Below are 27,343 nucleotides of genomic sequence, written 5' to 3'. Positions count from 1 at the left end.
TCGAATCTGCAGCTGTTTTTTGTCAAAATACATGTGGATCTGTGGGTTTTTCACAGATTTAACGCTTTCAGTTTCTGACTGTCGGAACTTTTTCATTGGTCGGAAGGTTGAATATAGATGGTCGACTTGGCCGATATTTTCGACTGTCTGAAAAAAGATTTAAACCCCCCAACAATCTCTACAGCATTGGACTATGACTGTTGGACAACCTAGTCTTTTAAGCACCAGGGGGCACTGCCACATATAATACATATTATAGATAGTACAAAGGGATGATGTGAAAAGAACTTTGCCAGTAGTGGTCTAGAAACAGAATCCTAACATGTTATCGGACACTAAACTTAGCACAAAAAAAACCTTTTGAATGAAGATTTTGTGTTGTTACCCTATTATTAAAAAGTTCCAAATAAAAATCCTGATCAATATATTACAAAGAGCACCATTTGGCACATTGTGGACATTCTGACTTAGCTGCACCATGTGTCATTGTCCTAAACTGTGCCTGTGTTGTGTTATAATAATTCTAAGTACTTAGTTTAGTTATTATCGATGGAGAAAATGTAGCAAAATAAGCATTGTCGATATCTCTTTCTCGTGAATCACAAACGTGATGCAGAAAAAAAAACCGCTTCCTAAAACTGCACTGATTCATTTGATATGCAACAATTGTGTGTCTGCGTATAGATTCACACTCAGTGGCACGAAGCACAACAAATCTTGGCGTGAGAAACAGCCACAGCAGCTGCATGGTAGCACTCTGTGTACAGACTCTGCCTAAATGAATCAATGTAGCCTTGTGATGCTGGTTTGTTGCACCACATTGTCTATATACTACATACACATGTATGTCTTAATCACAAAGAGGCCACTACTGTTGGTGGTCATTGCATTTAGAACCCCAGTTAAATGGAATTCATCATTTTGACTAAAATATCAATTGTCCTTGATTTAAAAAAAAAAGTATTTTTGCTTGTAACTCCGCAGGTAGCTCCACTTCAGAAGACTTGCGCGAGAAGCTTGTGAACAAAATAAAGCAGGTGGTGAGCTCCGGCTCCGATGTAGAATGCGCTATTTGTCTGGACTCTCTGAACATGCCAGTAATAACCCGCTGCGCTCATGTCTATTGCAAGCCATGTATATGTCAGGTCATTCACAGCAAGCATGTAAGTGTTTATTGTATTATTCTCCCACTCTTACTGAAGTACTTTGTTACTGCGCTGTACAGGCTGTGATATATCTGTACGTTTCTTCCAAAGCCAAATGCCAAGTGCCCTCTATGCAGAAGTGATATACGCATGGAAGACTTACTGGATTGCCCTGAGGAAGACTCGATCTCTAGTGACAATCAAAGAACAGATGGAAAGTGGATTTCCAGTTCCAAAGTAAGACATTAAGATTCATAATAACCGTAGCTGCTAGTTTTATTATTATTATTATTATTATTATTATTATATGAATTTTTGGGGCTCTGTCCCTTCTTCACGCTCTGGTAACGAAAAATATCTCACATTATTCCTTCGTAACCTCCCCTTCATATCTGAGTTTATATTTTATATCACGCACTTGGTCTGACAGGAGATTATTTTTGTCTTCCAATTTGGAGACCTGTCTCTCGGCCTCCCTAATTTGCCCTTTAACATCTCTGATGTTTTGTCTCATAGAGGTGATGTCAGCTTGTATATCAGTGATTTTCTCTGTCAGACATTGCTCACTACCTTTTATAGTTTCCAGTACTAGTTGTAGTGTAATATGTGTATTGCTGCCTGCCCGTGATCGGGCATACTTCTCCAGCTGCGGTTGCATTTCTTGTTTTCCCCATTTCTGTCAGTGCTTAATGGCACGGATATCTTGGATTGGATTATTTACTTGAGTGTAGAGAATTAACTTTCTCACCCAACAGAAGGTCACATATTTTTAACCCCCGCACACTGCTTCAATATGTGTCCACACTATGGGGGGGGGGGGGGGGGTATTCAATCACCAGTGACCATCTCCCCAAGGGGGAGATGGCCGCCGGGCCCTATTCAATGCTGTCTTCCCCGACAGCATTGAGCAGACTATCTCGGCAGAATGAGCCCGACTTCACTAGCTGTCGGGCTCGTTCTGCCGAGAACGGCCAGAAAGTGACGAGCTGCCGGCTGCAGCTCGCCTCTTCCCGACCGCAACTCGCGGCCACACCCACTTCTCGTCAAACTGCAGGCGGGACATTGAATCCTGCCTGCGGGTTCTCGGTCGAGCTGACCGAGAACAGAACAGGGTCACGGCGGTCGAGCCACCTCCAGATTGAATACCCCCTAAGCCTTGATCGCTGATTATACAGATTCTGCTTGGCGCACACAGGCTTAACTGTGCTTGCTATTTCCTTGTACAGTTATAATATTATATACAGAGGTTTATTTTCTCTCCAGCACTCAGATTTCTTAATGATAGTCTTTTACAGCAGAATATAAAGGATTGTTGTTACTAGGTTTAATATAGATAGTCCTTCTCCACAGAAAGGAAGTCGCTTATTTTTGATCACACACTGCTGCAGTATAAAAAGATTATTCATTGTACATATCAATTAGTGGCACACCTGATTTACTTTATTTTTACTGTTTCCACACAAGCAGTTGTGGTGATATACTGTATAAACCTGAGCTTAATTCTGGAAATGCCTTTTTTCTTGTCTAGCAGTTTTTCCCCAGAGCTTGCTATAGTGAGGAATGATCCTGGTTTCAGTTCTTTATCACCTGAGGTTTAAATGGTTCCAGAGCCACAAGCTGCTTCCCCGCTAATTCCCCTCTACTCCACAGGGACAGTGTCTCAGGGTTAGTGGCTTGCCCTTGCCCGGCGGGCAGTAGCCAGTCAGCGGCATCCAGCTCCAGGCTTAATACGCCTGCATGCTGCCCAAGGCATATACAAGAATAGTGTCCAGGGAGCTTTCTCACCGCACTCCTTTACTCCTGTGCTGCTGTGGCCACACCCCCCTCCCCCCTCTTATTATACACATTTTCATTATTTCTGTGCTTTTTCAGATAAATGCATTAATGCATGCATTAACAGAACTGAGAGACAAGAACCCTGATGTCAAAAGTATCATCGTATCCCAGTTCACCTCATACTTATCATTGATAGAAACTGCTCTTGGGTAAGAATACACGAAGCACCTTTTTCTATAATACAGTAAGCTGTTATTGAAGGTCTACTTTTTTCTATATAGTGTAAATTTGAATTTTTCCTTCTGGTATCCATGAGCGTGTAGCCCTCTGTTCCCTGTACACCATTCACCTTAATGCTTGGGCACCAGTTGGGGTTAGGTGGAGGCCAAATGTGTTATTTTCTCTACAAGCAATAGCTAGAAGTGTGTAAAAGCACTGCGTTAATTTATATAATTCTTTACAACATGTACTGAATCACATGCATCAATGGTAATATATAAAGTGTATTTATTTTATATAAGGTGTATTTAGGTGTATTTATTTTGAAAAATAATAATTTTATATATATATATAAATAGAAATGGAAGATCCGGCACTCCACTCGCATTAAGGATGCAGCTTGCTCCGGTGCCTTCCCTGAACCAATAAGGCACAACAAATAGAAGACAGGCAAGGGCGTCACTCGGAGACTTGTTTCTTGCTGAAAAAGGTTTTTATTGCATGGGTGAAACCGACACCAGTGTTTCGAGCGTGTAGCTCGTCCTCAGGGTACAACCCAAATGTGATACAAACATGGCTTAATAAACCCTTGAAGATTCCCGCCAAACCAACAACAGGTACAATCAATTGATGTGTTTAAAACTCACCTGCGCCAGGTCAGCCCGCTGCTCGCCCCATCCAGCGTACAGTCCAGCTGCCGTCAAGACACCGCGCACTTCCGGGTAGCGTCATCCGAACGCTGCCATCCCGGTGGAACGCATGATGTCATCCGGCCGTCGAGACTTCCGCCTCTGTGAGCCGCAGCGTACCGCCGGCTGCAGGGAATCACTAAAAATACAAGTACAAATCATTATATATTAATGCATTGTGAAAACAAAACCACTCCAAACAAAATTACATACGTGATCATACTAACAAAAAAATGCATATACAAAAATATAAAAATGTGAAAAAATTCATAATTCATGTATATTAAATATTCAATAATAATTGATAAATATTAAACCCCACATCCATAGTGCATAACTTATTGTGAAGAAAAAAATCTTTTTTAAATAAAGAAAAAAATCAATGTTAAAAACATTTAAAAACTGGGATGGTGGCACGTGCTGTAGGCTGCTTCAGCCAATGATTTTTTATATTTGTTCATTATTATCAATATTACACTAACTGAACCCTTATTCTGTCAAAGCGGTCCCCCCTAGATATTTTAATTTTTTTATTTATTATAATTTTTAATTTTTCAAAATTTTATTATTATTAGGGGAAATCCTTGGACAAAAAAGGGCAAGAAAAAGGAAAAAACACCAATTATCGGCCATATTCTCACAAGAAACTATGCAACCCATGTTGTTCGTTCAAACCACGGGGAGAAATTGTGTCCAGTATATGGATCCACCTCGCTTCTGCTTGGAGTAATTTTCTACCCCTATTACCCCCCCGAATGAGAGGGGGTACATGCTCCACAATCTTAGAACGCAGACTTGCTATACTGTGTCCCATTGTGACACAGTGTCTCGCCACCGGTTGGTCACTCGAGCCACTACTTAATGCCTGTCGGATGGCGTGACGATGATTCGCCATCCTCTCTTTAAATTGACATTCTGTCTTGCCCACGTAGTAGAGCCCACATGGGCAAGACAGAATGTATACTACGAATTTAGTGGAACAGGTCACTGCAGATCTGATCGGGATCTTCCTACCAGTATGGGGGTGATCGAATTACCCACCAGCATTGAACTGCAGGTGGTGCACCCCAGACATCTAAAACAACCCGCAGCTCGGGTCAAGAAGTGACTGGGTGCCGCTGGTTTGGTAAGCTGTGAAATGTCCAGCTTCACCAATAGATCACTTAAATTTTTACCCCGTTTGTAAGCTGGCATTAGCTGCATTTTATTGAGACCAGGCAAATCTCTATCAGTAGTGATTAAAGGCCAATGCTGCTTTACTTTTCTAGTAACAACCTTACTGTCACTGGCGTATTGATTTACCCATGGTATCTTCTGTGTGGGTAGCCTGGTCCTATCAGGGGGGTTTAAGGCCACATCCCTAGGAATCTGCAGGACCCTGTTCTTAACCTTAACTAGGTGGTCCCGCCTATATCCCCTCTGCTCAAATTTAGTTAATCATTAATCTGCGCCACGAGAGTTGCCACCCGTTGCCTTTACGGGATGGTCTCCCTTATTCCCAGATGCTCAGGGTGAGACGCATTACTAGCGATCCCCAAGAAACTATCCAACAGTTGGATTTAATGCAAACTAAATTTGAGCAGAGGGGATATAGGCGGGACCACCTAGTTAAGGTTAAGAACAGGGTCCTGCAGATTCCTAGGGATGTGGCCTTAAACCCCCCTGATAGGACCAGGCTACCCACACAGAAGATACCATGGGTAAATCAATACGCCAGTGACAGTAAGGTTGTTACTAGAAAAGTAAAGCAGCATTGGCCTTTAATCACTACTGATAGAGATTTGCCTGGTCTCAATAAAATGCAGCTAATGCCAGCTTACAAACGGGGTAAAAATTTAAGTGATCTATTGGTGAAGCTGGACATTTCACAGCTTACCAAACCAGCGGCACCCAGTCACTTCTTGACCCGAGCTGCGGGTTGTTTTAGATGTCTGGGGTGCACCACCTGCAGTTCAATGCTGGTGGGTAATTCGATTAATCACCCCCATACTGGTAGGAAGATCCCGATCAGATCTGCAGTGACCTGTTCCACTAAATTCGTAGTATACATTCTGTCTTGCCCATGTGGGCTCTACTACGTGGGCAAGACAGAATGTCAATTTAAAGAGAGGATGGCGAATCATCGTCACGCCATCCGACAGGCATTAAGTAGTGGCTCGAGTGACCAACCGGTGGCGAGACACTGTGTCACAATGGGACACAGTATAGCAAGTCTGCGTTCTAAGATTGTGGAGCATGTACCCCCTCTCATTCGGGGGGGTAATAGGGGTAGAAAATTACTCCAAGCAGAAGCGAGGTGGATCCATATACTGGACACAATTTCTCCCCATGGTTTGAACGAACAACATGGGTTGCATAGTTTCTTGTGAGAATATGGCCGATAATTGGTGTTTTTTCCTTTTTCTTGCCCTTTTTTGTCCAAGGATTTCCCCTAATAATAATAAAATTTTGAAAAATTAAAAATTATAATAAATAAAAAAATTAAAATATCTAGGGGGGACCGCTTTGACAGAATAAGGGTTCAGTTAGTGTAATATTGATAATAATGAACAAATATAAAAAATCATTGGCTGAAGCAGCCTACAGCACGTGCCACCATCCCAGTTTTTAAATGTTTTTAACATTGATTTTTTTCTTTATTTAAAAAAGATTTTTTTCTTCACAATAAGTTATGCACTATGGATGTGGGGTTTAATATTTATCAATTATTATTGAATATTTAATATACATGAATTATAAATTTTTTCACATTTTTATATTTTTGTATATGCATTTTTTTGTTAGTATGATCACGTATGTAATTTTGTTTGGAGTGGTTTTGTTTTCACAATGCATTAATATATAATGATTTGTACTTGTATTTTTAGTGATTCCCTGCAGCCGGCGGTACGCTGCGGCTCACAGAGGCGGAAGTCTCGACGGCCGGATGACATCATGCGTTCCACCGGGATGGCAGCGTTCGGATGACGCTACCCGGAAGTGCGCGGTGTCTTGACGGCAGCTGGACTGTACGCTGGATGGGGCGAGCAGCGGGCTGACCTGGCGCAGGTGAGTTTTAAACACATCAATTGATTGTACCTGTTGTTGGTTTGGCGAGAATCTTCAAGGGTTTATTAAGCCATGTTTGTATCACATTTGGGTTGTACCCTGAGGACGAGCTACACGCTCGAAACACTGGTGTCGGTTTCACCCATGCAATAAAAACCTTTTTCAGCAAGAAACAAGTCTCCGAGTGACGCCCTTGCCTGTCTTCTATATATATATATATATATATATATATATTTATATTGTGTGTGTGTGTGTGTGTGTGTGTGTGTATGTGTATGTGTATATATGTGTAATATATATATTTTAGATTATTTTAATTTAATGCACAGTCCACGTGGTGCCCAACCAAAAAGTAATGATTGACAGTTTACTTGCCGTATTTGCGGGCCGCTGGTAACCGCTGTGGTATTGGGACTCGATATTCACAGCAGGGGTCCTGATGGTTCAGTAAGACAGGCATCTCTCGCCCGCTGTATCTGCGTGTGACGGCGATGACCAGATGCCGGTGTGTGGATAGTTCCAAGGGAGACAAACAATGTGACGTATGCTGCTACACTGCATCTTTCATAATCGGTAGCTGGTTTCTTTCTCCTTCACCTGGTATTCTTAAAGGGAATGTAATCATTTTATGACACCGTAATACAGTCAGAGGAGGCAAGTAGTAGTGCCGTAGGTGCCTGAGCTGAGACACACAAGCGTAGCGCACAATCACTCTGGTCTCTGTTAACAGTGGCTGTCAGCTCTTTCGCCTACCCACCGCCACGCTGACACAACTGAGTTCTTTAGTGAGAAAGGAGAGCTGGGTTTGGCTTTCCTGCCTTGACAAACCCAGTCCACTTGCTTGTATGAAATTATAAATGGAGATGCCAGGGAGGACCCTTTTTGTGGCCATCTTTATTTCAGCTCCTCAGTGATGTGTTTGTGCTGCTCTCTCCAGTGCTTCACCCTATTGGACCAGCTTCCTTCCTAGGCTTATGGCTAGGTATGCGATGGGACCCGATTTCCGGGTGCACAGACCTGCACTGTGCGATAAAATATCGCATCGCATGCCATTACAAATGGCATGCGATATTAAATTGTACAGGCACCCTGATGGGTGATTACTATGTTAAATGCACCCCCATTGTTAACGCCACCCCCACTATCAACGGACACCCGAAGCGTGGCGAGCGGCGGCGGTACGCGTCCTCCGACCTTTTTATACCCCACTATCCACGTCTGCGTGGAGTTGATTTTAGATAGTGTGGCGAGCGCAGCGTGCCACCGACCCCAATTCGTGGCGAGGGTACGCGGATTACATGTGAAGTAACCCGTGGGGCTCGTTGGCTCGCTGCGCTCGCCACACTATCTAAAATCAACTCAAGGACACGTACCGCCGCTGCGCTCGCCACGCTGCGGGTGACCATTGATAGTGGGGGTGGCGTTAACAATGGGGCTGCATTTAACATAGTAATCACCCATCAGGGTGCCTGTACAATAAAAATTCTGGTCCAATTTGGTCGGATCGCATGCGATGCGACCAAAACTATGTCGTACGATGGAAATCTTGGGCGCCCACATAATACACAAGTACCAAATAAATGTCTGACAAGGTGTTATAAAATACATTAAATGAGCTGCTGGTTTAAAATAAAGATAATAAAAAGCATAAATGCTAGTTTGAAGCTGAGGTGTCACAGGATGGTTTATATAGCATAAATGTGCTGCTTTTAGCTAGGCCACAACCCAATTAAAAATGGGGAGTGGCCTTATGGGAGCTAGGCCACGTCCATTTTTGCAAGTTAGCGGCTCTTTGTCTTACCATAACATATATTTTTTGGCTCATTTTCTCTGACTGGTTGGCCACCTCTGCAATATAGAGTTATGGGGTGTACACACAGGCTTATATGCTGGATGATATTTGACTAAGCTATTTGTGGCTTAACTGAACCTTGATTTTCACAAAGCCAGACTGCCATCTTCAGCCAGCACGCATATACAGCCAAATACACTGTGTTGGGGCTAGTCAAAATTGTTTTGCCTACAGAGTCCATTTGGCCGGGACATAGTGACGCTGTGGGACCGCGCATCGCTATTGCCCGCAGTGTACACGTGGGGTGATTCTGGTTAACCACCTAGCCGATTTGGACTTCCTAGGCAAAATAGCCTGGCCAAATTCCACCGTGCATACATGGCTTTAGAAGTGTCCAAGCTACATATGGCACATTTGTTGCTTCCTACTAAGAGAAATAGGGCTCTGTCTGTAACCTAAACAAGTTCATTATCTGCTGTGTCTCCGCACTAACAAATCTAGAAGTAGTATTAACTTAGGTGTCCCTGACATCTACAGATGTGTCCTCGTACATCATTGCTGCAGCCCTTCTCTGCTCGCCAGGTTCTGTAAGTACAACATGCAAACAAACTAACTCGAACGCCCAGACAAATGATATAGTGCATACATGCAGTGCAGTCTTGCGAAAGACCTAGTCAGTGACCACATCCAGGAGCATGAATACATACAAATCTTCATGTATGTTCTGAAGAAGCGACCAATGACTAGCAGGAATGCACATCAGCCTCATAATAGATCAAACACACTGGACAATGTAAACGATTTATAGTTCAGAACCCAACGTTCTTGTCCTCATCGTTAAAAAAAAAAAAAAGTTATGTGCCTCTGGATATTCTTTTGGGAGGTAGGTAGAGAATGTGGAGAGACTGAGTGGGACTTTAGCAAATATAGCCATGCTTTCTGTGGCTGCGATACAGCCCATAGTGCCCACTTGGCACAGGATCGCACTTTAGTCTCTCTTTTCTCCGGTCTTTCTTCTCCCCACCTCTTTCCCCATGCTCTCTCTCGCGCTCTCACCCCCTCTTTGGCCAGTATTCAATGCTCCCGATTCACCGTTTTTTCGGAGAATCTGTCTGTTTTCACTCCTTGCAGTGAATTTTTTTCACTGAAAATCTGATTCACCCTATTCAATGTTCACTGTTCGCCGAAAGCAAACAGTGAATGCCGGACAGTTCTCCGTTTCATGCTTGCTACAATTCGCTGGTGTATTTCAATGGGGTTTTCACTGGGATTGGCCGAGAGTGTATTCAATGCTCAAATGGAGAACTGCTTTCTCCATTGATTTTCGCCATGATTCTCCATTTTACATTCGTCATCTTTTTTAGGTGAACTGGAATGTGGCATGCTATTTTTATTCATGTGCTTGCAGCACATGAATATATTTTTAATATTATTATTATTATTTTTACACATTCGCCAGCCGGGGCCAGGAGACGCTCATTAATATTCATTTATTCACTTCACACTGGTCCCGATCATTTCATATGCACGACCGGGACCAGTGAGTGTAGCGGCTCCCTAGCACAGCCCCCTGCCAGCTCTGGGGGACTCTCCCTGTGTCCCCGAGAGCCCTCCTTCACCCCCACAGTGTCTGGCGCAGGGAGGCTTCCATCTCCCTGCCTGCAGCCGTCCCCCAGCTCCCCGGCGGCATTCGCCGGGGGGGGGGTTAAAATTCGCCGCCTGGGGCAGAGAGCCCCTGACGCGTTGAATAGGGCGAACGGGCGGCTGCCTGACGAATCGCCCTGCAGGGAGTGTTGCGGCGAAAGTGCAGCGAATCCTACACAGGATTCGCTGCCGCCCGCGAGAATCCCCATTGAATACCTACCTCGATCTCTACCTCGTGCAGTCTCTCTTGCTCTCTTCCTGACACCCTCTCTGACACTCACTCCATCGCCAACCCCTTTATCTCCCTGACACTTTAATTTTCTCGTTCAATGACACCACCTCTCTTCCCCTTTCTCTCTCTGACACTCACTATCTCTTGCTTCCAACTTTCATTCTCTTGACATTCCTACTCCTCCCCATTTCTCTATCTCGCACCATCTATCTTTCTCTCATTTGATGAAGCCCCTCCCTCCTGACCACCCCTCTCTTTTCGCAGTCTCGTTCTCCAACACCCTCTCTCTCTCTCTCAATCAACTCACTCTACCTTTAATGGCTTTGCTCCTCCTCTAAAAGGCATTGTATTGACAGTAGGGTGGGAGGTGGATGGGGGTAGCTCAAATGCAGAATATGTGGCGGGACCCAGAAACCGTGTAGTAACCAACTTTCTAAAACGAGGGGTCCCACACATTTTTTCAATGAGCGCAATCCCTGCAGATGTTCAGGCAGTTTTCAGTTTGGGGGGGGGGGGGTTTGTTTGTTTTTATAATGGATATGGAGTTTATTTATTATTACGTAAAAGGACTATGCAGTTGCAAAACGGTAGCCTCTTTTGTCTTCTAGATAAAAAGCGGTCACATCCTACAAGCAATACATCACTTAACTTTAAAATGAAGGCTTAAACCTCACCATATTGAAAGTAGTGACTAATACAAATTATTCCTTACCTGCTCCTGTTGACCAACCTTTCAGCCAAAACATCTGTGTTTCTACCATGGATACAATCTAACTTGCAGACAGCCTGTTTCCGTCTCATTAATAATAGATAAAAAAGCTTTTATAGTAGTGGAACCTCTGGGATTATATTTCTTTTCCCTTACAGCATAAATAGCAAATGATACAATACTGTTTGGGAAAAAGCACATGACTACGCTAATGTATAATATACTATTTGTAATGCTGGTTGCCATAACTATTCTTATTATTAGATGTGTATGTGACTTTTTTTGTAAGCTGGCTTTTATTGTATTTGCTAGTGAGGGATTTTTGGCATTTTCTAACCCACTTTCCTATAATTCCAAACGGTGCACTGTCCTAACATTTTTGCAGTGTTTTGGTCTATAATTCCGGCATGTGCTTATATTGTACTCCTATATGTTATCCATAATCATTGGGCTGAACAGTTCAGTGCTTTGAGTTTGATTCGGTCTAATTGTGACCATGCACAACCATAGCTGAGTAATGATTCATAAGTTCAACATAAGGTTAGAAATTCTGCCATATTTAGCCCTTTGACCTCTCGCTTAGCAGTTATGTAACCTAGCTTAATGCGAAACAACACAGGATTGACGCCAGTTCATCCATGAAATATCCGTTGTCATAGAGACTGTATACTGTCCTAATTTTTCTGCATAGAGAGTCTGGCTTCACGTTTACACGCTTGGACGGCTCGATGACACAGAAAAAGCGAACAGAAGCAATTCAGTCTTTCCAGAGCAGTCATATTGGCTCTCCTGCCATCATGCTGCTGTCGCTGAAAGCTGGTGGTGTCGGCTTGAATCTGACTGCAGCATCCCGTGTGTTTTTAATGGACCCTGTAAGTAGATAATTTTGCAAAAACATGAATGTATATTTATTTAACGTGCACCCATTTTTACCTGTACACTAATTTATATGTAGACTGATCTAGGAGAAGGCATGTGCATTTGTTTATAATTGTTAGTATATGTTACTACCCCATTTGTGAACATCATTTGGCAGACAACCTATTGGAGTCTGTTATCTAATTCAGTTCAGGAAAGTAAAACATCTGTGATTTTATGCTGCAGGTGTAGAGCACCCCTTTTCTTTAAAAATATTTAGTAAATGTCCCAACATATTCAGATTTCTATATTACAGCTGGGATCAGTGTTTCACATCTATCATGACCAACCCATGGCAACCAGATTGAAGGTCTCTTATTTTTGTGTCAACTTGCGAATTACCTGAGATAGAAGGGACTTTAAAGGAAAAACATACATCAGTGGTAGGTCAAAGTTGCGGACAGTCTGTAAAAAGGCCCCTGGAACAGTAATGAGGATGCACTTGTGATTTAGTCTTCATCAGGTTTATGGAGCGGTGACCTCTGACATTCAACCACCCCACTCCCTGGGTGGATATCCTGGCAGCTAATATAGTTGGCCTCCCAATTTTATACTTCTGCAATGTAAACAGCAGGATCCTGCTCGGTTCCCTCTTGGCCTGGTGATTCCAAAATGTATGTAACATCAGTGGCGTTGTCCAAGCAAATCTTGACTGGATGGCCTTGGAGGGTATGTTGTGTCTGACACAAGGCCCTGTAGATTGCTGGAAGCTCCAAGATGTTTATGGGGAAACAAGATTCCATTTCCGTCCTTCTGAAAGGTTGCCTTTTGAGTGACTGCCCCGGAGGCTGGCTTCCATGGTGAGAGAAACCATTTCTGAATCCGTAAAGGGGACCCATATCTAGGTGACCTGTGCTAAGCCACCAACGGCGGGAGTGGACAGAATGTCTACCTGCAGGATCCTGGAATGGAACTGAGCAAACTCTATCATGATGATAATATTTTTCCTTAGAAATGCACTGATGCTCTTTGAAGACTGAGAAGGGACTGGATGCTTGCAGGGAGACCATCTTGCCCTGTTAAAGAAACACTCTTTAAACCAAAATGTCCAAGAGGGCCTACTAGCTGCCGAGGAAACATCAGGCTGGATTTGCACCAGTTGATGATCCAACCTTGGGATGGAAGGATCTGTGGGTCCCAGTGACATCACTGAACAAATATTCAGTGTTGCCCCGCACGTTGTTCAGTTTTTGTGGCACCACTGATATACTCAGCAATACCAGCGGTGCCACATATAGTATATTGTGTAAGGGGCATTACTGTCTTAACAACTTCCATGTCTTCTGAGAAGACTTTGCACTAGCTTTTACAACATGGCTGCAGAGATTTACATCCATTTATTCACAAAACCATTTGCCATGTAGCTTACTGATGTCGGACTACAAAGCCTTAGCCTACCAAATGTGCTTCTAGTGGTTTTCAATGTGTGTGAGGTAAGTAGGGACACTTTCTGCCCTAGATTCAGAACCATTAATACGGTGTATTATGGTCTGTGTTCTTGTACTGCTTTTGATGAACAGGATGTTCTTGCCAAGTTGAATATTGATATATGTAGCTGCAGTTTAGTCCTTTTATAAATAATAAATGTAAAGATGCCCAAACTCGTGAAATTTGGTCACTGTTCAGCTGAATCCAACACATTGGACCTAGAAACCATGTGGAAAATGTCAAATCATATGTATTTTACCTCAGATTCTGACCCGATGCTCTGTCCTGTGCGCATTGGATTGGAGCCGGAGATCGCCATGGCTGCTAAATAATTTTTTGGAATCCTGCAGCTAGGAGTATAATCGTATAGAATAAATTGTATGCAAAAGGACCGCAGACAGTGTTTGGTTTGCGATCCTGCCGCCGGGGAGTTCACAGGAATTCACATGCGACTTTATGCCTCTGATAAGTCGCACTAGTGTATGGGCACCCTTCATATTAGTTTTGTAAATATAGCCCTTATTCATTTTAGACACTATAGTCATATTATAGTATATTCCTTAATTGTTCTTCCCCCCGCATTTAAGGCCTGGAATCCAGCCGCTGAAGAACAATGCTTTGATCGCTGTCATAGACTGGGACAGACCAAGGATGTGATCATCACCAAAGTAATGTTACACCTTTTATGTGCATGAGTTCTATTTCTCACAATACCTCCCAGAGTGGCAGTGGTTGTAACCGTGCGTTTTTCACTGTTCATCATGAGAGGATGGGTAGGCCGCACACATATGAAACTGCATCCAGAGCACAGGACGTCTGCAATAGTGCTAGCTTGCCTGGCCACTAATTTCTGCCAATATGGCCATGTTTCAGCACATAGAACTCCCATCACACTAAATAAAACCCTGTTTCAGATGGGATGTTGCTATGGGAAACAAGATTCTATCCATTCTTTTCTAGAAGGTGCTAAATAGATTCTGATTGGTTGCCCATAGCAACATCCCATCTGAAATAGAACTCCCATCTTAGTAAATAAACCCCATAGACTATTAATATGGGTTATGGAGAAAGTGGACAAGTAGAGACATTGTCGATAGCAACCACTCTTCACAGCTCTCTTGGTAAATAACATGTTATTCGTTCTTGTTTACTGAATGTATTTGAGTAAATGATACCCTTTAATTCCTCATCTTTCAAAAGCAGCTATTTAAAGGTGCGTTAAAAACAAATCTTAATTTCAGTGTTATTAAAAGCAAGGAGTAGAAAATGTATAATTCAGCATTAGCAAAATACACTACACCAACCGTCACAAAGAGCTTGGAAATGTATTTTATCTGTAATAATGCTAACACGCTGTTGTCCGTATAAGTAGTACGAACTATAAGTCGTCTTCTTCTTTTTTTATTTATCTTTTTCATTCAGTTTGTTGTAAAAGATTCAGTTGAAGAAAATATGCTGAAGATTCAGAGCAAAAAGCGAGAGCTCGCTGCAGGAGCCTTTGGCGCAAACAAGCAAAGTTCCACCGAAATAAAACAAGCCCGAATCAATGACATAAAGATACTTGTTGATTTATAACTGGTTATTGTACAGTATGTTTTATATTGTTCCTCCAAACGTTTTTGTTCATGTGGAAAATCTACTATTAAACAGCTGTAGTGGAAATCTGTATAATAGCTAATTAACCTGACTGTTACTTTAGAACGCAGAGTCAGGCTTGAGCACTTACTCAACTGCGATGGTATCAGAGTTCATCCCATCCTGACCAGGAACCAACCACAGTTCTTCGGTGCAGATGTTGCAGCTATAGGTCAGTTGGCACTGCTGATGCAAAAGGTTTTAGCTTCATATTTCTTTTTATATGGATTAGATTAAAATGTTATGCAAGATACCTCTAGGGTGTGTTAGATTGCAGACCACTAATTCTACAATTTTATAGTTCATGTAGAGCTTTTGTGGCACCCTAAAGTGAGCAATGTAGTGGTGCAGATAGTATGAATCCTTTATATAGTTTAGTCCTATGTAATTGAGAGTGCTTTAAAAATAAAAAATCCCTTAATTATATATTATTGTGTGTTATTTATTCTAAGCTCTCCTTAGTGTGCCACAGTGAGCAAGACATGACCGGTATCTGGAGATGGTGTGCAGATTTAGCATCCAGCAGATCCTGGTAGAATGGTCTGCTGGCCTGTAGTAAACGTTAAGTGTCAGGATGACATGCATATCAGTAACATTATATTGTGCATGTCATCTAATGTGAACGCACTATGCTGTTAATGATATGTGCTCCTGTGAGTCATTAACGGTCCTGTCTCTCCTTCCACCGCCCCAGCTATGAACCTACCTTCAGACCATAAGAATGTATATACATTTAATGTGCCTGTACTTCTGGCTGATCACAGTGTTGCCAGGATGCGTAACGTGTGGCCCAGTTTGCTCACTTGCGTAAGATTTAGAAGCATGCTTAAATGCAGCCTGTAAAAAAATAAAGAAAGAAATAATGTACTTTGGCACACTACACTAACTACTGCAATTATTGTAACTTTTACATCCGTTTACTATCTATCTATCTCATGGTAAAACAGCAACCTACCCAGAACTAAAAAAAAAAAAAAAAAAAAAAAAAGGATTTATGGTCTTGCCTTGGTAAATCCTTTTCTTTGTCCATAGGGGGGCACAGGAATCATTACGGTGGACATAGGCTTGACTGGCAGGCACTAAAAGAGTTGAATTAAAACTTTGACAGTGCCTGGCTCCCCGGGCTCCTATACCCCGCCCTCAAGCCCCACGCCATCAGTTTTAGTAGCAAGCATAAGCTACATACATACATACATACATACATACATACATACATACATACATACATACATACATACATACATACATACATACACCAGACATATAGGAATGGAAACTGCCCACACCACCAATACAGGTAAAACCCCTGCAAGGCAGGGAGGGCATCCTGTGCCCTCTATGAACTCAAAGAAACAGTTTTACCAAGGTAAGACCAGAAATCCTGTTTTTTCATTCATGCCAATGGTGGTCACTGGGACAGTGGGGTGTGGGTGGAGCTTCAGCTACAGGCACCAAGTAGAATAGAGTTCTTCAAGTGCAGCCCAGGCTCCTCCTCCTCCACGCGCCTACAGGCTTCAGTTGTTTCTTGGTGCCTCAAGGCACAGGTACCATGGGACAGGGCTCCGTGCCCTGTCTGAAATCTTCAATTTAAATTTTTTTTTTTTTTTTTTACACGGAGACAGCGTTACGCTGCTCCCCTGTGGCTGGCAGCGGCGCGCTGACTTTCATAGCCAGACCCGCCGCTCTCCTCATGACACGGAGGACACCGTGCTCCACCACAGGTAAGCGGGCCCTCCATGTTAGGGGACGCGCGCACCATTTTATGTGCGCACCGCTAGCGGTCGAGTCACCGGGCGGGGTGACCCTGGCAGTGGCACCCAGTCTTTTTTTGCGCGGCCACTAGACCACCAGGGAGCCGTACTGTGGAGCGCCATTTTTGTTAATGGCGCAGGGCACTGATGGTTCCAGGGGAGGCGGGGCCTTGATCCACAGCTCCCCGCCTCCACGCTTAGAGCGACATAACGCTGTTTTCCCGCCTGAGCTTAGCTTCCCCACGCCCCAGCAGCGTACTGAAGACGCCATTACGCGGGACTACACTGTGGGAGAAGTGCACCGGAATCCCTGCTCCTCTACACGCTACAGGAACAGGTTTTTTTCTGCAGCCCTCTGTACCTCAGTATTTAGCTGAGTGTCAGAGAGTATAGTGTCTTTTTCTACTGCCATCCATCTGTATACCTTTATAGTTTCAGAGGGTGTTACTGTCCACTGTATTATTGTAACCAGTGCACACAGGGCCTGTCTGTGTTAAAATGTCACAGAAAAACCCCAAAGCAAAGCCAGCTAGGGATTCACCTAAGCTGCATGCTTATACATGCACTAACTGTAAGGAGAATTATTCCTCCATGCAGGAGCAAGCTGGTTTGTGTGAACGCTGTTCTGCACAGGACTCCCTGGGGGGCCCCTCAGTCCCAACAGAACCCAGTTGGGCTTCCACTCTCTCAGCAGCCATGAAGGAGTTAGCTACTCAGTTAGCTGCAAACAGAGAGTCTGCTGCGCAGCCATTGCCAGCTCAGCCTGCTGTTGCTGCATCAGAGCCGGCCTGGGTACAGGGTTTATCCTCCTCTGTTCAGGATTTAGTCCACTTGTCTGCTTCTCTGCAATCTGCATTGAGGGCTCCACCTAAACGCAAAGCACAAGCTCCTTTAGCCTCTAATCAATCAGATGCTGGGGATGACTTGGACGACCAGGTGCTGGTCGACACAGACGATGATGTTGACATAGATGATGTTGACATAGATGAACCTGATAAGGAGGAAAAAATGACCCAGTCCAGAGTAGACTCCTTAGTTAAGGCTGTTAGGATGTCTCTCAATATACAGGACACCCAGGCCACAGCACCTGACACACTTCTTTTTAAAAAGAAAAAGAAGGAGTTGGCTCTTTTTCCCTCAAATTCAGACTTAAATGAGGTCTTATCTGAAGCGTGGCAACACCCTAACAAAAAGTTTTTGGTGTCCAAACGCCTGATTTCCTTCTTCCCGCTCGCTCCAGCGGACCGTAAGAAATGGGAGGAGCCTCCACAGGTTGATGCTCACGTAGCCCGCCTAGTTAAGGCTACTACCCTTCCCATTCCTACAGCGGCCTCTCTTAAAGATCCTACTGATAGGAAGATTGAACACTGCCTAAAATCAGTGTTCTCCAATGCTGGCGTGTCAGCAAGACCAGCTATGGCCTCAGCCTGGGTAGCAAAGGCAATAGCAACTTGGGCTGACTCCCTGCAGGAGCAGATTTCCTCAGGTACACGTCGCTCTGAATTGTTATCAACGGTGGACCTCATTAGGGAAGGGGCCACATACCTGGAAGAGGCAGCGATAGATGCAGCTGCCCTCTCCTCAAAAATTTCAGCTTCTTCAATTGCTGCCCGGCGTGCACTGTGGCTGCGTACTTGGAACGCAGATTCTGATTCCAAAAAGGCATTGGAGGCCCTTCCATTCTCAGGAGAGGTTCTGTTCGGCTCTGAGCTGGACAAGATTGTAGCCACCATTGCAACGTCCAAAACAGCTTTTCTGCCTTCGGCACCGGCTAGGCCTAGATCTCAGTCCTTTCGAACCTTCCGTCCACAGGGGAGGCCCAGGGGTCAGCCTTCATCAAAAGCGCAGGCCCCCACAAGGCGTTCATCCGCTCCCAAGACCAAACAGTCCTGGGCGGGTCGCCGTCAGGCCCCAAAACAGGCCGACAAGCCCTCAGCATGAGGATCAGGCGGCCCACCAACCACATCAGGTGGGCGGTCGCCTGTTGTCATTTGCCGGGGTTTGGCAGGCCACTACCACCGACAGGTGGGTAAACACCATAGTGGCCCAGGGTTACTCCCTCTCCTTTCAGGGGCGTCCGCCATCTCGGTTTTTCACAACAAGCATGCCCCGGGAGAAGGACAGAGCGGCTGCTCTGACCAGCTCCATTCACACCCTGCTGGCAGCAGGGGTCATAGTTCCTGTCCCACTTTCTCAGCGAGGAGCAGGTTTCTACTCAAGCCTGTTCCTGGTGACAAAGCCGGACGGGTCATACCGGCCCATCCTCAACCTGAAGGGCCTGAACAAACATCTCTGTATTCCCAAGTTCAGGATGGAGTCCCTCAGGTCTATCCTGCAAGCTCTGGAACCGGGGGACTTCATGGCATCCCTGGACATCCAGGATGCCTACCTCCATGTGCCAATTCGATCGGACAGCCAGTGCTACCTCAGGTTTGCAGTCAAAAGCAACCACTACCAGTTCATAGCCCTCCCCTTCGGGCTGTCGACCGCGCCACAAATCTTTACAAAGATTATGGCCACCATGGCGGCGGCCCTAAGGGCCCAGGGCGTTCGTCTACTACCATATCTAGACGACCTCTTGATACTGGCTCAATCCGCACAGACACTCCAGAGGCATCTGGAGCTAACGGTTTCCCTCCTGCAGACCCACGGCTGGCTCATAAATTGGAAAAAATCCTCAACAACCCCATCACAGCGGATGGTGCATCTAGGAGCCTTGATAGACACAAAAACTCTCAGGGTTTACCTGCCGGAGGACAAGTGGATACTCCTCAGAGACCTCCTGAAACTCTTCCTGAAGCAACACAGGGTCTCTGTGCACCTGTGCATGAAAGTCCTAGGCAAGATGGTCTCTTGTTACGACATGGCGGAATTTGCGCAGTTCCATTCCAGGCCCCTGCAGAGGGAAATGCTGCGTCACTGGAACCGTTCCCAACCAAGCCTGAAATCGCAGACCTTTGTTCTGTCCAGGCAGACACGTCTGTCGCTCACATGGTGGCTCAGTCCTCTAAACCTTCAAAAAGGGCGCCAGTTTGTCATCCCTCAATGGGTGATGTTAACAACGGACGCCAGCCTCTGAGGGTGGGGAGCTGTTCTGGCAGAACATTCCTTCCAAGGCCGTTGGTCGAGGGAGGAGGCGCTGCTCCCAATAAACATACTGGAGCTAAGAGCCATCCTGCTAGCCCTCAAGTCAGCAGGCCCTCTGATTCACTCCAAACCGGTGAAGATTCAATCAGACAATGCCACTGCGGTGGCATACGTCAACCACCAGGGGGGGACCAGGAGCCTAGCAGCCATGAGGGAGGTAACATCAATTCTGCAGTGGGCAGAACATCACCTGTTAGCTTTGTCAGCGGTACACATACCAGGGGTTCAGAACTGGGAGGCCGATTTTCTGAGCCGCCAGGAGGTACAGTCAGGCGAATGGGGGCTCCACGAGGATGTGTTCCAGGAACTAGTCAGCAGATGGGGACTCCCGCAAATAGACCTAATGGCCTCAAGCGTCAACAAAACGTTACCCCGCTACGGGGCTCGCTCCAGGGACCCACAGGCATGTCTGGTGGATGCCCTGTCGGCTCCATGGCCATTCTCCCTGGTCTACATTTTTCCTCCAGTGGCACTGCTACCAAGAGTCCTCAGGCGCCTCAAACAAGAAGGGACGACAGCAATCCTCCTGGCCCCAGACTGGCCCCGCAGAGCCTGGTACTCAGACCTTCGGGAGATGTCTCTGCAGCCACCTTGGAGACTGCCAGCTCGTCCGGACTTGCTAGTACAAGGACCATGCCTTCATCCGAATCTAGGCAGACTAGCTTTGACGGCGTGGCTCTTGAAACGGAAGTTTTAAGAGAGAAGGGATTTTCATTACCGGTCATAAAAACCATGATAGCAGCAAGGAAACCTGCTTCTTCCCGGATCTACTATCGAATCTGGAATGCCTTTTTCACCTGGTGTGCGAAGAAGAACCTTCCGCCTAGGGAGTTTCGTCTTTCCAGGGTCCTGGCCTTCTTGCAGGCGGGCCTGGATTTGGGCCTAAGGTTGTCCTCCTTAAAGGTCCAAGTTTCCGCACTCTCTATTTTGTTTCAGCGGAAGTTAGCAAAGAAGATGGCTATACAGACCTTTTTGCAGGGCGTCCTTCACATACAGCCTCCCTTTGTACCCCCAATCCAACCGTGGGACCTCACAGTGGTGCTCTCAGCACTGCAAAGACCACCGTTTGAGCCTCTAGAATCCTCAGAGCTCAGGTGGCTAACATGGAAAACAGTGTTCCTACTGGCTATTTCTTCGGCCAGAAGAGTTTCGGACCTGTCAGCCTTGTCTAGTGCATCCCCGTATCTGGTGTTCCACCCGGACAGGGCAGTCTTAAGAACAAAAAAGGAGTTCCTACCCAAAGTTATTTCCAGTTTTCACATAAACCAGGATATCGTTGTTCCTGCTTTTTCCCAGTTGGAGGACTCCCCAGACTTACGCTCTTTGGATGTTACAAGAGCTTTAAAAGTTTACATTAACAGGACTCAATCCTTACGCAAGACAGAGGCCCTGTTCGTGCTCTATGATGCAAACAAGAGAGGCTGGCCTGCAACGAAGCAGACATTGGCTCGATGGTTGCGGCTAACTATAAAACAGGCTTATGTATCTTCCAATAAGCCAGTTCCATCCTCTATCAGAGCCCACTCCACGCGTTCGGTAGCGGCCTCTTGGGCGGCTCATCAGGGAGCCTCTGCAGAACAGTTGTGTCGCGCGGCCACTTGGTCCTCTCCGCACACCTTTCTAAAATTTTACCATTTTGACACGTTCGCCAGGGCAGATTCTGCTTTTGGACAACGCGTCATCAGTGCAGCTCAGGTGCGTTCCCTCCCGTAAAAGGGACAGCTTTGGGACGTCCCACTGTCCCAGTGACCACCATTGGCATGAATGAAAAAAGGGGATTTTGGTCCTACCTGTAAAATCCTTTTTTCTGAATCCATGGTGGACACTGGGCGCCCGCCCTCTCACACTGATCTACAGTAATGGGGGTCGGCTTACACCTTCCTGAAACTTATTCTTCCTTCGGGTTGCTGGTTTCTTTCCTGTTTCTCTTCCTTTTCCTGTACCTTGCCGGTAAGCTGTTGAACAAACTGAAGCCTGTAGGGGCGTGGAGGAGGAGGAGCCTGGGCTGCACTTGAAGAACTCTATTCTACTTGGTGCCTGTAGCTGAAGCTCCACCCACACCCCACTGTCCCAGTGTCCACCATGGATTCAGAAAAAAGGATTTTACAGGTAGGACCAAAATCCCCTTTTATTTTTCATCTACTAGAGGGCACAAGAATCATTACAGTGGTGCATCCCAAATGTTGATCTGAAGAAGACTCACCCTTGGGGACCAACTGCTCTGTAAGGCTTGGCCCTTGATGACCACCACCCATCCCCCAAAGACTGTCATCGGGGTAAGGTCTATTCCAGAACTCAAAAGGGACAACTCTTGTCTAGTTTGGACCGAATAAGCTACCATGTTAGGGAGAACTTCCAGAGGAAGAAAGAGCTCCGTCCCACTGCCTGAGCAATTTCCACTCAAGTGGGCGCAGAGTGTCTTAGACCATGTTGAATACCGCTACCATCAACCCCAGCACCTCATGCAGGAGTGGATGGTCACCCGGTGTTGCTGGAAAAGATGGTGGATATGAGAAGGTAGAAGAATTGGCTTGTCCAGTGGTAAAAAGTCCTGCTGTTCCCTGGAGTTGAGGATGGCCCCAAAATGATGCATATCCTAGGAAGGAGTAATAGACATCTTCTGCTAGTTTATCTTCCAACCATGAGAATGGAGTCCGTACTGTGGTCTGAGACCAACGCAGAAGTAACAGATCATGCAGGGACGGCAATATCTTCACCCATCTGCGATGCAGGTCTGAAGCCACCACTGCAATGATCTTGGTGAAGACACTCGGAGGTGTAACCAGACCAAATGGCAATGTCCAGAATGGATAATGTTGGTCCTGGAGGGCAAACTAGAGAAAGACCTCATGTTCTGGTCTGATCGGGACATGGAGATATTCATCATGGATAGCCAGGGTATGCCATGTAATCTCACAGCTGCAAAGAGAGAATGATGTAGCACAGAGACTCCATTTGAAATATGGGAACTCTCAGATACACGTTAAGGTCTTTGAAGTTCATTATCGGCCTATAAGAACCATCCATTTTTTTTGTACCAGAAATGGGGATGTATAAAATCCTTGACCTTGTACATTCTGAGGGACTGGGATCCCTCAGAATGTGACATCGGCTTTCCCAGGACCCCCCGGGAGCTCCATGGAAAAGCACAAGGAGGATGCGCCAAAAAGTCATAGCATAGCATTCTGAGACAACTGCCCTCTCCCAGGTGTCAGTCGACATTTCCATCCAGTTTGGAGCAAATGACAAAAGGCAGCCCCCAGGAGGGGACCTGTCCCTTCATGCTTCAAGGCTTAACTCCCTTGGCCGGAGCCTGAAATCTCAACAAGGCCTGTCCCTTGACTCGGACCTGTGGACAAAAGGAAGACTTTCGGAGCATCTGCAGAAGGGATAAAGGCAGTTTTGAAAGTAGCTAAATACATAACAATTTTGTCCAATTTCTGCCCGAACACCAGCATATGGGAAAGCACCCAGTGCCGCCTTGGCAGTAGTATGTGCCCTCCAGGAACACAGGCACCAGGTGCATCTGGCTTCAGTAGTAGAAGACAAAGCTTTGGAAGCTAGAACCACTATATCATAGCAGCTTCTCCCAAATAGGTACAACCTTTTGCATATTATTGACCGCCCAATAATTCCTTCCAACTAACTGAGGAAGGGAAGACCTGCTGAAGCGGTCCAATCCAGCTAGATATGGCTTTTTTCACCCACACCGACATAAGTGCTTGCTTAGCAATTGGGCTGACATGAGAAAAGGTTAGCCTCAAAAATCTCCAGTTTCCAGTCTATGGGATCTTTTAGGGAAGATGTATCTAGGATTGGTACTTAGGTCAGCCTTGAAAAAGCCGACACAGGCGAAATGCGCATCGGCAGCTCGCTCTGATCTAGCCGTTGCTAATTTAGTCAAATGTATTGAAATTTAATATTGTATATGTAACATGGTAACCAGTGTATAATGTTCTATAATACTTAGCTCATTGTGTGTACGTGTGGGGATAGCGAGACGTACTAGAGAAGCTGCATCATATGCACAGCTTAGTGACCAAGTCCTCTGCAGTGTGAGCTGCAAGCCAGTCACCTCGCACATAGCGCCGAAGCACCCGTTTGTTTAAAGCGAGTGTAATAAATAGAGATGTGGAACGAACTATCACCCTATGTGCACACGGACGGGGGGCAGCGGGATACCCATGAAAAGGTGCGATATACGCACAGTATAGTGACTTTATCTGTAATTACGGGAGCTGCCAGCCGGTCATATTCCACATAGCGCTACGACGCGTGGATATCGCATATGATCCAAATATAAGGACATGTGTGAAAGTACTAACTTCACTGTGCAGCCACTTTGATTATAACGTCACGGCATTTTGTATATCCTAAGGGACCTAATATAGATGCGGGAGTGCCAACAATATTTATCCCAGTGTGTACATATGCGGGGGGCAGCATAGTGTATGTGAGACGGTGCACTTATACGTAGTACAGTGACCTTATCCTCATAACGGGAATTCACAGCCAGACAGTTCTCCCACAGCGCAACGGCGCCAGCACACTTGATACAGTATGACAGGAGGTCATGTATAAATAATACTTACCTTTGTGTGTACATGGGCAGCATAGTGTATGTGAGACAGTGCACTTATGTGGGAACTCACAGCCTGTCACATCTCCCATAGCGCAACGGCGCCAGCACACTTGATATAGTATGACAGGAGGTCCTGTATAAATAATACTTACCTTTGTGTATACATGTGGGGGGAAGTGAGGTGTACCTGAACCTATGCCCAGCTGAGTGACAGAATTTCGTCCACAGCTTACATAACGCTACGGCGCGCTTACATCCCTCAAGGGACATAATAGACTGGTGATATCTGATGTGTGATTAGACGTGAAATACTGGATGAGCGCAAACCTATAACCAATATAACAGCTTCCAACTGTGGAATCCCCAATACGCATTGTAAAATATTCTGACAGAATTTCCCTCTGCAGAATTTATATCAAAACCCTTGGGAATATTGGTGAAAATAATACTCGCATAACCCCTGGAATGATGTGCACTGTATTTGAGGAGCAAGTGGCTTGCATGAAATGTGTCTAAAAGCGCTAGACCAGCGCATTGTGTGTAGCTCAATCATTAGAACTGGGCATAGGCATATGCTGAAATAAGGAGCATATGTTCATATTATATCTACACATGTTCAGGAGTTTGGATAGAAGGACCATTTCTTCAACCCCAAGTGGTGTATGCTACATCTGATTAATTACACATATATGCACAATGAGGAATGAACTCTGCTTACACTAACATACATGTGATTATTGAGTCAAATCTATAGGAATTGAGAGGTAGTTTACCAGGCTATACGGCAGGCCACTACCCACTCCCCTATTTACCCTCACATGATATTAGCTGCATGTACCTCTGAAGGGACTGGTACTAACCTCGCTATATATGCATATGTATATTTGAAACAGAATAACCACGCTGCATACAGTAATTATATTATATGAAATTGATGTGTCTAAAATCACAACACATCTTATGAACACGCAATATAAAAGACACTGGTTGCCAAGTTGGGAATAGAACCCCTTTATTACCTACACTTGTACTAATACCTTATCTGCATCAAAAGCAGAAAATACTCTATACCAACGGCTAACAGAGAACTATTTTAATCTTTCTAAAAATTTATTTTTCTCTATATCTATCATCTTTCTGATTTTAATACTTTCGCTATTATAATCCCTGACACAGGGTAACTAATTATCGGGTTAAACATTAGTGAATAATAAAAATGTATAATTACCACTACAAATAATGATGACCTGTAAGTAAAAATGTTCTTTGAAACATTTAATAAAGATATTACATAATTTTAGTCACTCTGTGACAGTGTGAATGGGGAGTGCGTCAAATTGAACTGATTTGCTTTCTCTCTCTTACATAATTCATGTTTACTAATCAGTCGACAGCACCCCCAACCTAGTAGGGAAGATTTATATATAATAAATTCCCACAGGTGGGCATATATCCGTTCACATCCATACCAATCAACTCAGATTAAAAGCACTATATCTGGTGCGGGTCGCTCATTCTCTCCTCACGTATCTAGGATTGGTACCATAGACGAGTGCACTAGATGAGAAATGCGTGCATCTTCTGGAGGAGGGGTCTCACATTTAGACCTGTCATTCGGAGGAAGATAATAAAATAAACAAATGTTCTCGGTTATCCAGACGCTTTATCAGGTTTAGCCCATGCCTGTTCTAAAATTACATCTGATTGAGCGGAGGACGGAAACTGGGTAGTCAAAGACAAACTGCATTTCTTAAATTAGGGTATATACTTCTGAGGGGGATAGAGCCTCCTCCAGTGAAAAGGAAGTATCCAGATCTGACTCCAGAGACTCGTTATACACCTAGTCAGAAAAAAATTCTGATGTGAAATTCCCTCAGAAACCGGCATGGAACTTGCCTAGGATGCACGAGGGTGCCTGACACACTGCAGAATTTGCTGCATTTTTGTCAGTCCCTGGACCGATTGTACTACAGATTTCATCCACAGGGGACAGCAGCTGGCAGTACCATAACCTGTGGGGCAGGGAGTTGAGCTGCTAAGTGATCTACCAGCTGCACCATTACCTGAGTCAGGGTGGAAGTCAACACAGGCCCGGGTGGAGGAGCCTCTGCCTGGGACTCCCATGAAGGGGCTGAGCTACGGGATATGGTCACTGGATTACCAACAAGTAGGTCGACAAGCATTAGGTTGACATGGGTCCGTTCAATGTATTTTGAGCAGACGTGCTGACAGGTGGTATTTCATACCCTACCATCCATGTGGTGGGATAATAAAATTGTGTGCCCGAAGCATGTCGACATGGGTAAAAAAAAAAGCCATGATGACTCACTGTCGACCTTACCCATGTCAACCTAATGACCCGCTCGACCTTACCCATGTTGACCTAATGACAGTCTACCTTTAGTCATGTCGACCTAATGCTTGTCTAACAACTTGTTGTAGACCAAATTATCCGCTGCAAAGTGTGGCGTCCTGTGATGTAAGCAGAGCAGGACAACTCAAGCAAGTGGGAGGTTCTGATGCAGCAGCCTTCTTACCTTTTTGAGGACAAGTCACAATAAATATACAGTATCCACATGTAACTACAGAGTAAAAGATACACCAGTGTCAGTGAGAATCCCACACAAC

General features: G+C 45.1%; 1 protein-coding gene across 2 annotated transcripts in view; it reads left to right on the top strand.

Annotated features, from left to right (window-relative positions):
• Window positions 1–15,661, top strand: part of HLTF (helicase like transcription factor) — a 75,769-nt gene extending 60,108 nt beyond the window's left edge. For both annotated transcript variants that reach the window (XM_083178030.1, XM_083178031.1), the window contains 6 exons: window positions 985–1,163; window positions 1,257–1,382; window positions 3,018–3,130; window positions 11,946–12,126; window positions 14,188–14,268; window positions 15,023–15,661. In XM_083178030.1, coding sequence (XP_083034156.1) covers window positions 985–1,163; window positions 1,257–1,382; window positions 3,018–3,130; window positions 11,946–12,126; window positions 14,188–14,268; window positions 15,023–15,175 — 833 coding nt within the window. In that variant the 3' untranslated portion in view covers window positions 15,176–15,661. The remainder of the gene's footprint in view (window positions 1–984; window positions 1,164–1,256; window positions 1,383–3,017; window positions 3,131–11,945; window positions 12,127–14,187; window positions 14,269–15,022) is intronic.
• Window positions 15,662–27,343: the final 11,682 nt, after the last annotated feature.

The sequence above is a fragment of the Crinia signifera genome, chromosome 3 (assembly GCF_055691185.1).
Source record: "Crinia signifera chromosome 3, ASM5569118v1, whole genome shotgun sequence".
Taxonomy (NCBI): domain Eukaryota; kingdom Metazoa; phylum Chordata; class Amphibia; order Anura; family Myobatrachidae; genus Crinia; species Crinia signifera.
Note: the sequence above shows the minus strand (reverse complement) of the source record. Positions and strands in the feature narration are given on the sequence as shown.